General features: G+C 53.3%; 1 protein-coding gene across 4 annotated transcripts in view; it reads right to left on the reverse strand.

Moving 5' to 3' along the window:
• The window catches only part of KLC3 (kinesin light chain 3), an 8350-nt gene extending 4697 nt beyond the window's left edge, over positions 1-3653 (reverse strand). Inside the window, exons 1-2 of one of the 4 annotated variants that reach the window (XM_059383844.1) lie at positions 3324-3444; positions 10-275 (exon numbers count right to left, since the gene is read on the reverse strand). In XM_059383844.1, the coding sequence (XP_059239827.1) occupies positions 10-267 (258 nt within the window). In that variant the 5' untranslated portion in view covers positions 268-275; positions 3324-3444. Of the gene's footprint in view, positions 1-9; positions 276-3323; positions 3445-3528 lie in introns of those variants that run through there. The other 3 variants (XM_059383842.1, XM_059383843.1, XM_059383845.1) reach the window with 3 other exon arrangements.
• Between the last annotated feature and the right edge of the window lie 9519 nt (positions 3654-13172).

Raw genomic sequence — 13172 nt, forward strand, 5'->3', positions numbered from 1 at the left:
CCCGCATACCTGGGCCTCACCCAGTCCAAGCTCGATGGCTTCCAGTGAGTGGCTCACCACCTGCTGCTTTTCTTCCAGGAGCTCCAAGCCGGCCACCATGCCCTGTCCTGCCAGGGCCTCAGCCAGGTGTCTGGCCAGGCCATGGTGCTCGGCCCGCAGGGCCTCCAACCCCTGCACCACTTGTCGTGTCTGCCGCACCAGCTCCTCGGGGCTCAGGCGTTCTGGGCCCAGCCCCACACTTCCAGGGGCTGCCACCTGTACGGACATCACAGCTCCTGGGGGGGAGGGGGGCAGGTGGAGAGGATTGGGGAATCAGGGCCAGGGCTAGGTCAGCCGACCGGCTGCCCATCAGGACCCTTCTCCGACTGTCTCCCTGTCCAGCCGGCTCAGACAGCCCTCTGTCTCCATCCCCTCCTCACTCGGGCCAGCTCCCTGTCCCACACCCATACCAGCCAGGCAGCAACTGGGAACATTCTATAGTCTAACTTTGCTGGTCCTCAGCCCTGGGCCCTGCCCTGCAGGCAACTCTGAAACCCCATGCATAACTAACCCCAAGAAGGGCAAACAGTGGTCTAATGGCCTCCCACCTGCCCTTGGCTCACCTGGCCAGCCTTGTCCACCCCAAGGGCCCCAGAACACCTCCCGGGCCGTGTGACCTGGACTGGAGGCACCCGCCTCTGCTGGGAGGGCGGGGCGGGGCGGGGTGTGTGGAGGCGGGTGGCCTCTCCCGTGAGCTCATTCTTAGGGTGTTTTTGTTGGGAACCAGTCAGACCACTGGGGGTGGGGTGGGGCGGGAAGAAAGCGCCAAGGGGCTGGGATGATGGAAGCAGAGGAGTCCTCCAGGTTTGGGGGGATCAGGAGCTGGGGGGACCCGTGTGTCAGCTCCTAGGACCTGAGGAGCTGACAGATTCCAAGGGAACAGGGGCTCCACCCTCCACTGCAGACAGGCTCAGCCAGCCCAAGGCAAGTTGGGACACACGTGTGGCAGCCACAGCTCAGGGATGTCACACTAGCCATAGGACAGCTCAGAGTCTGAGGCCTCAATGCTAATGGGTGGGGGTCTCACAGGGGGCACTTCACGCGGATGTCTGTGGATGACAAGGTCAATGACCTCTGGTGGTGCCTCTGGATCCCTCATACACACATAAACACGCACACATACACTCCACTCCCAGAAATGGACCCCAACACACACACACCCTCCCTTCTTAAATACATAAGGCGACACAGGCGGTCTCCTCTCAGAAATCAAATACATGCTTTTTCTTCTTTCAAATACAGTGCAATCTATACAAACTTTCTCAGAAAGACACCTGCCCACACTCATGCACACACACACATTCACACGCTCCCCTCTCAGAAATATAACTCGACATACACACACTCCCTTCTTAAAAATAGAATGTAATATACATTCTCCTCTCAGAAACAGGACATACTCTGGACATGCCCTGTCTCTTCCAAGAAATAAAACTGAACGCAGTCCCATACATCCATATTTGCTTTAAAAAAAAAACCCTAATGCCAGGGAACTGAGGTGGCTCAGTTGGTTAAACGTTTGCCTTCGGCTCATGTCATGATCCTGAGGTCCTCAGATCGAGTCCCATATCGGGCTCTCTGCTCAGCGGGGAGTCGCTTCTCCCTCTACTCTTCCCCTGGCTTGTTCTCTAATAAATAGATAAAATCTTTTTTTAAAAAGCCTAATGCAGGGCGCCTGGGTGGCTCAGTGGGTTAAGCCGCTGCCTTGGGCTCAGGTCATGATCTCAGGGTCCTGGGATCGAGGCCCGCATCGGGCTCTCTGCTCAGCGGGGAGCCTGCTTCCCTCTCTCTCTCTGCCTGCCTCTCCGTCTACTTGTGATTTCTGTCTGTCAAATAAATAAATAAAATCTTAAAAAAAAAAAAAAAAGCCTAATGCAGCACACTAACCCGGGCGCGCGCGTGCACACACACACACATACTCCTCTAGAAATGATACATGTACACTCTCCTCTTGGAAATACAACACACAGGTCTATTTTCCCCTCAGGAAAAAAGGCCAACACACACCGAAACCTGTGCCTCTCATCACTGAATAGATAACCAAATCCCAAATCACTCCAATTCAGCCTGTCCCCTTGTACATAAGCCCATGACGTGTCCTTCTCCTGCACTCGGGCGGTCCTACAAGTCCCTAACTCTCCATGACGTGCCTCTAGCGGGAACGCATGTACACACGTGCACACACACACACTCATTCCTAGGAGTCACTGTGGACCTGTCACCTTCTTCCCCACTTCCTCCAACACCTTGCCGGGCCACCCAGGGATTCACACATCTGTGTGCAGCACACACGCAGAGACACAGAGCTCCAAACATGGGCATACCAACGATTCCTCAACTCGGACTCAGCTGTCCTGTCCCAACTGGGTGTCCACGGCAGGCACCTGCAGCAGTGGGGACACACAGAGTAGAGCCACAGTTTCTGCACATAACCCTCTAGGCCACCACAAGCAGCCCAGTTTTGGGTACCTCCTCACGTGTCTCATATTGAGACACCCAGTAAGAAAGCCACAGAATCAGTGGATTTTCTAGACCTCAGGGTCTCACTTGCCACCAATCTCCACGTATATGTGGGTGCATAGGCCAGTCTCTGTCCGGAACTTAGTGACACTCGCAAGCCCCGCAAAGTCTTGATCACACAAGTTCACGGAGAGTCATTCTGAGCGCTCCAACCGTTTTTCACACGATTTTGCCCACACTCAGCCCCGAGAACAACTCCCTTTCACACATGCACAACCGCACAGCTGATAGTGTTAATCACAGGCACACCCAACCAGTCCGAGCGGGTCCCACAGGGCCCACAGCCGGCCCCATCCCCCCAAGCCCTGGGTCAGGCACCTAATCCCATAAACAACAGTTCACCTCCCTCCCACACACCCGGCCCTGTATTAGACACACACTCAGAGGTCGCCCATGTGTTCATATCTCTGAAACAGTTCCGCATCATCCCCACAGTCCCTCTGCACCCGCGCAGGGTTCCACAGACCGTCCATCTGCCCTTCTCACCCGTACCCACCGCCTGACCCCATCGCACACACACCTGAGCCTCGTACACCGGCTCTCACACGCACCATCTCCACTCCCACACTAGCAGGCATGAGGCCCCCAGCACGGTCATCCCCTAAACCACACATCTTACCCCTGGCCGGCCAGCCTGGCCCAGCCCAGCCCAGCCCAGCCCAGCCCAGTCCAGCCCAGCCCCGCGCACCCCGCTTCCCCCGCCAGGCCGTCACAAGGGCCCCTTCCCTCTCCCCAGGCCCCGCCCCGTCCTCGCTTCTGTTTACCTCCGCCTGGGGGAGGGGGCGCGGCCCCAGCTGGGCCTCCAGACCCCAGGGGAGCCCCAGGGCGGGGCAGGGAGCCCCCAGGGGCCCCAAGTCTCGTCCCCGTCGCCAAGCCAGCGCGCCCAAGGGCGCGTGGGGCCCAACCCTCACCCTCCGCCCCCATCCTCGCGGTCCCCGGAACTCCCTCCCCGCACTAGGGGGGGCCCACCTGAGCGCGGGTGACTCCGGAACCCGCTCTGCCGCGACACACACGGCCGCGTCCCGCACACCGTGCACGCCCCACCGCTCCCAGCTGCGCCCCGGGTTTTGAGGCGCTGGCCGCTCCTCCGAGGGGCGGGGCGGCCGGAAGCCCCGCCCCCGCAGGTGAGACCGACCCCGCCCACAGCCCGGCGCCCTGCGGCCTGGGCCCTGCGGCAATAGCAGAACCGCCGCGGACGCACGCGTAGGCTGTCGGGCTCGTCGAATCCGAGGAAGATACCCGCGCGCTGAAAAGCCGGGTTTCAGCACAGCTGGAATCTTGGAAACTTCGGATCCCGGACAGACGGCTTTCTTGCCGCTCCTGCCCCCGGGTCTTTCCTTTGGCTGGGCCCTCTCCTTGGACCTCTCTTTCCATAGATCCCATTCGTTACTCTGGGAACTTCGCAAAGGCCGCTTCCTCTGAGAGGCCTTCCTTGACTGCCCCTCCTAAATTACACTGTCCCACCAAAACACTACCGCATTCCCCTGCTTGATCTTTTTTTTTTTTTTAAGATTTTATTTATTTGACACAGAGAGAGAGATCACAAATTGGCAGAGAGGCAGGCAAAGAGAGGGGAAAACAGGCTCCTCGCTGAGCAGAGAGCCGGATGCGGGGCTCCATCCCAGGACTCTGAGACCATGACCTAGGCCAAAGGCAGAGGCTTAACCCTCTGAGCCACCCAGGCGCCCCTCCCCTGCTTGATCTTGTTCACAAAACTTTTCAATGCTTAAAATTATTTTATGTAATGTTGTCATATTATGATATTTCATCACTTTACTGGCGAGATAATTGTAGTGACTAAAAACTGGGCTCTGGGTTTGATTTCAGCCCTTACTGGCTGTGAAGGCCTTGGGCAAGGAAGTTAACCTCTCAGTGTGTCTATTTTCTGAAAACTGTAAATGGGGATAGGATGGATGGATAGGGCTCTGTATTGTCAGCGCTGTGTCTTTAGCACTAGAACAGAGCCTGGTGCAAAGTACGTGCTCAATAAGTAATTGCTGAGTGGATGACCGAATGAATCAAGTCTTAGAAACCCAAGTTGGCCAAAGCTGGGCTCAGTAGAATCTGGTTCAACACGGGGCTTTTCCTGCCGTACCTGGGTCTCTGCACTACAGGATGCTTCCAGCAGAGGGGGCTGCTGGGCCGCGGTCCTGGCCCCAGACTACTGCGCAGATCGCATTTTTCTTCAGGGTCAGCCCTGAGGACTATTGTGTCCCCAGGGCTACTGAGCACAGGCCGAACGCGGAGTGAATTATTGGGCCAACAGCTGAATAATGGCCAGTAAAACTAAACTCGCCCTCTAACTTCCCCAGGTATTTCTAGGAAACAGGTTAGAAGGGGGCAGACAAACCCTTCCCTCCTAACTGCACTGTGTTGGCCTCAGGGTGCTGGACATCATTTCTGGATCTGCCACATGCTTACAAAGAGGCAGTGCAGAGCCTGAAGCCTGGTACAGATCCCAGCTCCATCATTTGCCGGCTGTGTGACCCTTGAGCTAGCAACAAACTTCTCTGGGCCTTGGGTTCCAGGGAACCTACTTTGTGGGGCTGTTGTGGGGATTAGTGAGTAATCCCTGTAAAAGGCTTAGAGCAGAGTAGCACGTGGTAAACTTGGGAGTGACAGGGGGCCAGTTCGAGACAGGCAGATCTGAGTTCAAATTCTGATCTTGCTATTTTCCTTCCCATATAACCTGCGGCAAGCAATGTTTCTGAGCGCCTATTTCCAAGTCTATAAATCCTGAATGATCACACTTCCCACATAGCATAGTGTTCGAGATTAAATGGGATCAAGGCTGAAAGGGAGAAAGTCTTGACTAAGGTGATCGCTTCTTTCCACTGGCCCTGTGCCAAGGACATTTGCACAACACCAGTGAGGGCTGGGGCTTCTGAGTTCTTACCCAGGTGGACCCTATGCTAAGGCTTGTAAATTAACTCCGTGAACGTACAGCAACCGGATAGGACACAGAGAGGCCAGGTGACTTGTCCAAGATCACAGCCAAGAATTAGCAAAACCCCTGAATCTATAAAGCCACCCCCAGAGGTGGGCATTATTATTTTTTGTTTTTGTTTTTAATTTTTTTGAGGTAGGCATTATTACTGGCCCCATCTAAAGATGAGGACGCTGAGGCTCAAAGGAGAACTCCATTGCCCAAGACCACCACCAAGAAGGCACTCAACAACACCCCAGTCCTATCACTGAAGGCCTCAGTTTGCCATGTCAGAAAAATGGGTAGAGTTGGGGGCTTTTCTCTTCACCTCCTGGCCATAGTTTTTATTTATTTTTGTGGGGGTTTTTTAGATTTTATTTTTAAGTAATCCTTGCACCCAATGTAGGGCTCAGACTTAGAATCCTGAGACAATCCTGAGATCAAGAGTTGTATGTTCTACCCACTGAGCCAGCTGGTGCCCCTCTTGGCCAGTTTTTTAAAAGCTCATCACTTCCTTTTCACTATAAAAAGTTAAGAACTATCAGAAATTATATTCACAGAGAACAAGAGACTGTAGACTGAAAAGTAGGTCTTTGTCTCTCCTTGATCCCTAGACACCCTTTCCAGAAGGAAACATGATTACCAGTTTCTAATGTCCTTCCAGAAACATTTCACGGATATGAATTGTATATGTATGCACAAGCGTGAGTGCCCATTTCAGAAAAACACAAATAAAAAGAAGTTTACCGGGACAGGTAGGCTGAATGATGGCTTTGACTTCAGGTGTGGTCATGTGACTTGCGTTGGCCAATGGCAGAGCGAAGGTCCTGCCGGTCTGACCCCAGATCTTCAGAGGCTGAGAACGATTCCTTTCAGGACTGACTGACTCAGGCATGAGAAAGGCTTCCCTTGTGTGGCTGCCTCTCTTCGGCCCCCACCCCACAATGTTCAAAAAGAAACTTGAGGAGATGCCTGGGAGGCTCAGTCAATTAAGTATCTGCCTTCAGCTCAGGTCATGATCTCAGGGTCCTGGGATCGAGTCCCACATTCAGCTCCTTGCTCAGTGAGGAACCTGCTTTTCCCTCTCCCTCCGCTTGTGCTCTCTCTCTGTGAAACAAATTAAAAAAAAAAAAAAAAAAAAGGAACTGAGGCTTAAAACATATTGTAAGGGTTTATTTGAGCAAAATTCAGTTTGAATCAGACAGCACCCAGCCTAGCCTGGGTGGCTCAGTCAGTTAAGCGTCCAACTCTTTTTATTTTTATTTTTTCTGGATTTTTAAAATTTCAATTCAATTAATTAACATATAATGTATTATTGATTTCACAGGTACAAGTCTGTGACTCATTAGTCTTATATAATTTCTTGGTTGGCTCTGTTGGTTAAGCATCCAACTCTTAGTTTCAGCTCAGGTCATGATCTTAGGGTTGTGAGACTGAGCCCTTTATCAGGCTCCCTGCTCAAGGGGGGAGGGGCCTATTTGGGATTCTCTCCCTTCCCACTCTCTCAAATAAAAATAAATAAATCTTACAAAAAAAAAAAAAAAGAGGCTCCACAGACTTCCCTCATCACTCCTCCCACGTGAGGATACAAGAAGTCAGTGTTCTGGAAGAGGTCTTTTGCTTGACCAGGTTAACACCCTGATCTGGGACTTTCAGCCTCTAGAACTATGAGCAAAAAATTTGTTTTCTATAAGCCATCCTGTCTGTATTATAGCAGCCTGAATGGACTAAGACACCTGGCAATTATTCCAAAGCAGTATCTATAGATTAGCCTAATTCTTTTTTTAAAATTTATTTTATTTATTTTTATTTTTATTTTTATTTTTAAAAAGACTTTATTTATTCATCCAACAGACAGAGATCACAAGTAGGCAGAGAGGCAGGCAGGGAGAGATGGGGGGAAGCAGGCTCCCCGCCGAGCAGAGAGCCCGATGTGGGGCTTGATCCCAGGACCCTGGGACCATGACCTGAGCTGAAGGCAGAGGCTTTAACCCATATGGGGCCCAAGTGCCCCTCTTTTTTTTTTTTTTTAAGATTTTTATTTATTTATTTGGCAGACAGAGATCACAAGTAGGCAGAGAGGCAGGTAGAGAGAGAGGAGGAATCAGGCTCTCTGCTGAGCAGAGACCCCCCTATACAGGGCTTGATCTCAGGATCCTGGGATCATGGCCTAAGCCAAAGGCAGAGGCTTTAACCCACTGAGCCACCCAGGCACCCCACTAGCCTAATTCTTAAAAAAAAGGGGGGGGATTTTATTTATTTTATTTATTTTTTAAGATTTTATTTATCTATTTGACAGAGAGAGCTCACAAGTAGGCAGAGAGGCAGGCAGAGAGAAAGAAGGGGGAAAGCTGGCTCCCCGCTGAGCAGAGAGCCTGACATGGGTCTTGATTCCAGGACCCTGAGATCATGACCTGAGCCGAAGACAGGAGCTTAATCCAGAGCCACCCAGGCGCCCCTATTTATTTATTTGACACACAGAGAGAGTGAGAACAAGCAGGGGGAGTTGCAGAGACAGAGGGAGAAGCTGACTCTCCACTGAGCAGGGAACCCCATGTGGGGCTCGATTAGGGCACTTTGTGGTATGTAAGTTATACCTCAATAAAGAGGTAAATAATTTAAAAGACTTTTTTTTTTTTTTTTTTTTTAAGAGAGAGACAGAGTGTATGGTTGGGCAGGGAGGGGCAGAGGGAGAGAGAGAGAATCTCAACCAAGCTCCACACCCAGCAGAGCCTGATATGGGGCTCAATCTCACAACCCTGAGATCATGACCTGAGCTGAAACCAAGAATTGGATGCTTAACTGAGTGAGCCACCCAGGCACCCCCAAGAGACTACAATATTAATAAATGTGACTGTCCATACACTCCAAATAGAACATTTTCAAAACAAAGGATGAATTTGAAATAATTGAATGAAAAACAACCCCAAACCAACATTGAGAGGTTAAGATGCAGCTAAAGCAACACCTAGAGGAAAATGTATAGCTATGTTGGTAAAGATCGATTTGGAGGGACTGGAGTGAGGTTGGAGGGGAGTCATGAAAGACTATATCATTTGCCTATCTTCCCACAATCACCATTACCATTGGGGGGGGGTGTGTGACATCCAATTGATTACAGGTCTGCAGTGGGCTTGCTCTTGGGGGAAAAGGAGTGGACAGGTCCTCAACAGTCTGACTTTCTGGTTCTCCAGTTCTGGGGCTGGCTTTGATTTATAATTTGTCTTCCATGAATGAGTTGGCATCATGGACTGCCAGGATTGGGAGAGGCATTTTGAGGTTGAGTGAGAAGAGCATTCTGGGGTGATGGGCCTTGGGGGTTGAGTGCTGCCTCCCAGGGTCTCTCCTGCAGGGGGCAGCCTCATGCCTAGGGGAGTGGCAGGGACGGGGGAGGCGGTGGATAAAAGGGAGGATTTGGGAGCAAGATTGCTCTGTAACACCAGGGCTTGGAAGTGAAAAGAGTACAGACTCTGAAATTCTAGAATACTGCCTGTCACCTTGGGCAACTCCTTGCCTCTTTGAGCCTCGGCATCCATCATCTGTAAAATGGGACTTCAGCAGGAAGAAGTAGGATTGGGGAGGGATGAGAAATACAAACTCAGGGACTAACTATGTGGTCCGGTCTGGTTCTGTTGTTTCCCAGCTGTGTGACTGGGCAAGAGATTTGACCTCTCTGGGCTTCACTTTTCTGATCTGTAAAATTTGCAGTATCCGCCTCAGAGGACTGCTGGGGAAGTAAACTGTTTAATACACATAAGGTCTTGAGCCCTGAAGCCAGACAGCCAAGGTGATGAAGGGGTCATGGGGAAGGAGGTACAAATTGTCAGGGCCTGGAGACCCATCTTGAAAGAGACTCTAGGATGACAATATGACTTTGCTGAGAGGCCTGTAAATTGTCTTCACCAAAGCCTGAACCCACTCTTGGCAGCCCTCTGCCACTTTGAGTCCTAGCTCATCCCTTTCCTGCTGCGTGACCTTGGGCAGGTTATTTTATCTTTCTGAGCTTTATCATTGGCAGTGTTGAATGAGTTAATATTTGTAAAGCACTTAGCATTGTACTTGACATAATACTTAACAGTCAAGGTGGAGACTGGAGTGGCTTCTCACCGTCCATGCTAGCCTCTTTCTGGCATGTCCAACTATCCAAAGGGAGCGTGGTTCTAGGGACAAGAGATGTTCCTGGTGACCTAGCCCAGAGCATGCTTCTTGTTAGCACCTAATATCTGGTAGTAAGGCCCTTTCTGCATAAGCTGGTTGGAGGGGTTTCCAATTGATAAGTCTACTGTTATTTCCTTAGTCAACAAATACTCATTGATCCTGAGGGCACTGGGGAACCATAGCAGGTTCTAGCGGGAGTGGTCAGAAATGTAGGAAATAGGTGGGAGGAGACAGACTAAGTCGGACCAGAGAGGAGGCTAGGGCAGAAGGGGATTGTGGAGGAGGTCTTGAGCTAGGGTAGGAGGAAAGATGAACAGGCCTTGGAGACAGATGGCTTTGGAGGGTTGGAGGTTGGAATGAACATACTCTATGAGGGTCTTGGCTCCCTGAGACCAGCTGTTTCTATGAGACTCAAAGAAGATAAAGGAGTAGAGCTCATGACCCAAGGTTCTGCTGGAGTGTTTGGGCCCCTCAGCCCAGGTCAACATGACTGGAATATTGCTGTAAGGGATTCTGGGAAACTGAGTTTCTGTCCTTTTTGGCTTCTCTAAAGGAGACTGTCATAGGGTGGGAAACTCCCCAAACACAGGAAGTGCTTCCTATGCTCTATGGCCAAAAGGAATGTCAAATGTCCCCATGAGTGGCTATGTGGGCTCCAGAGGGGTGGGCTGAGCTGGATCCTGTCTCCCCTGTTCACAGCCCTTAGGGGCTCCCATTCATTTGCAGTGGGATGGAATCTCCTTCATGGTCTTACAGGTCACTTCCTATCCCTCATCTTCTTCCTCCCACTCTCTGCTCTCCCCCATCTGATCCAGCTTTCCAGCTTCTTCCCTGTTGCTCAGGTTTGCCAAGCCACTCCCACCTCAGGGCCTTTGCACCTGCTGTTTCCCTTCCAGATCCTCACATGGCTGGCTCTTACCTCTCCCTTGGGTCTCCGCTCAGATTTCACTCCCCTGAGAGGCCTGGTTAGGGGGACCCCTTACTCTCTTTGATTTTCTACCAAAGCCCTAATAACCCCACCATGACAGCACATATTTATGTGTTTTTACTCACTCCAGTGTCATCTCCATGGGACCAACTGTCTTGTTTTCTGCTGTGTCCCCCATAAGTGCTTAATAAAGAGTTGCTGGGGTGCCTGGGTGGTTCAGTTGGTTATGCCTCTGCCTTTGGCTCGGGTCACTATCCCAGGGTCTTGGAACGCAGCAGCCTTGAGTCAGGCTCCCTGCCCAGCAGGGAACCTGCTTCTCCCTCTCCTCCCCCCCTCCCCCCGCTTGTACTCTTGAGCATGCTCTCTCACATAAATAAAATCTTTTTTTAAAAAATAAAGAATTGTTGAAATGATACATGCCTCTCTATTCTATTCTAGTTCCTTTTAGAACTAGAGCCTCCTTTTCCCTAGCCACGAAGGAGAACTTTGCCACTCTGATCTTGGTGGGAAGGAACAGTGGGTGGAGAGATCTCCCCTGATCACCCTTTCTAAGCACTTCCTCCCAACCAGGAATCTGGGGAAAGGCAGGAAGGGCCCCCTTTCCCTAGATCAGACCCCAACTGCCTGGGAAGAAATGCGGAAATGGGGGAGACCCGAAAGGAGGGAGGAACCTCAGAGGGAAAAGGCTGGTCTCTTCTCGATTGTAATCCTGGGCGCTCCCTGGACTCCTCCTGCCCCATGGACTCTCCTGGCTTGCCCTGCAATCTCGGCGCCCCCCAGGCAGAGGATACGGCTTCCTCTAGCCGTCCCCGTCCCCGCGTGCACGGAATGCCCTCTTCAGCCCCTGAGGTCCACGTCCCCGTCGAGAGCTCCTGCTCCGCCCGGATCTGGAGGTGCGCGAGTCGGGAGTCCTGCCGGTGCTCTGCTCTGACCCGAGCCGCCGCCCAGCCCCCTTCCGCTGCGGGCGGGGGAGGCCTCCCTGGACGGCGGCTGCCCTTGTAAGGAGGCGAGGCCAGGGACACCCGACACGCCTGGTTATAATTAACCCGGACACGTGGCGACCCCACCCCCGCAACACCTGTCCCTGCCTGCCCCCCACCAGCCCCAGCACCTCGGGTCTAGGTCTTCGCAAAGGCGACAGCGAAGCGCCCTCTGAAAATAAGCGCTCTTCCAGAATGAGTCCCTCCCTGCCCCCCCCCCCCAAACCCCCGGGAAGTCTCTCCGCCTCAGCCTGCCGCCCGACTGGAGTGGGGAGGGCGACCACCACCTCCAGCCCTGGCCTTGAGCTTGAATCTCCCAGCTCTGGCAACCCTCCGTTTCCCTCCCACTCGCTCCCGAGGAGGAAAGTGCGTCCAAACACGGGCTTCTAGGGTCAGGCTCTTCAGCGTTCAGTCCTGGGCTTTGGCCAAGTGCTCCCCAGTAGTGGGACTATTGCAAGGTTTCCCCAGGGCCGGGGCTCAGGACCTGCTGTTTATCCAGGTCAAGGCCACTGGGGGCTGAGGAGAGGCCTGGCCAGCCCAGGAGGGTCTGGTGGCCTAGTGGAGTGGTTTCTACGTGCCTGGGACGTCCCCTACCAGGGTCTTGTGTCCTGGGCAGGGGGCCAGCAGTCCCTGCCAGCCCGACTCAGCACTTGGTGGGGGAATCAAGTTGATGGGGGAAAGGGGGCTGGGCTCAGCCCCTGCAGCAGCCCATACAAGGCCATGGGGCTGGGCGCGAGGTATGCCTGGGTTCAGGGTGGGCACAGTTCCCGGGCAGGGAGGTGAGAGGCTCAGCTGCCCTCTGGTTCCCTTCCCTGGGGGCAGCCCCTCCCAGCCAGTAGCACAGCCCGGCCCCCCTATATAAGGCCGGGGCTGCGGGCCCTTCCTTTGGGTCAGTCTCGCCTCCGGGATACAGACAGCCCCTTTCCGCACAGCCCAGCCAGGTACCACCGGGGGTGGGAGTCAGGGCGGGGTACAGACTGGGGCCCCCATGGGGCCAGCAGCTGGTCCGGTCCTGGGAGTCTGCCCCATATCCTCCTCCATGCAGGCGGGTCAGTGGGTGGGAAGGTAGACCGTGCATGTGGGGGTCCCCTCCACCTGTGAGACCCCTGGTCTGTGGCACGAGGTCATGGGGAGGGATCTTGGAGACAAAAGGAGTCTCAGCAGCTGCCAGCTGTCACCCCTGCGTGGGGCTTCAGGCTGGGTCTGTGTTTGTGATGGCTTGTCCCCAGCGCTGCGCTGGGTGCTGGAAGCCCAGTGGGAGGGGTCTGTCATCTGTCTGCGGGGTCACTGCATTTGCAATTCTGCGTGTCCCCAGTTGTTCCCACACGACGTTGTGACCTTGCATCTGACTTTCTGTGGCACCTGCATGGCTGCCTGTATCCTGGGTGTGTCCCCGGGCTTGGAATCGGGTGTGTGACTCTATTTATGGTGTGATCTGGGGGGTTGTGTATGGCTCTGGGACTCCCCCAGCTTGCCTCAGCACCCTCTGTGAATGCACCTCTTGCAGGCTGGGGGTGGGACACCCCAAAGGGGGGTTTCTGGGCTGGAAGTCCTTGAGCCCAGAGGCCTTGATGCGTGTCCTCCCGGCCACTCCGGCCCACCTGTCTCCAGGCTGCTGACT

Source organism: Mustela nigripes, chromosome 17 (assembly GCF_022355385.1).
Source record: "Mustela nigripes isolate SB6536 chromosome 17, MUSNIG.SB6536, whole genome shotgun sequence".
NCBI classification, from domain to species: Eukaryota; Metazoa; Chordata; class Mammalia; order Carnivora; family Mustelidae; genus Mustela; species Mustela nigripes.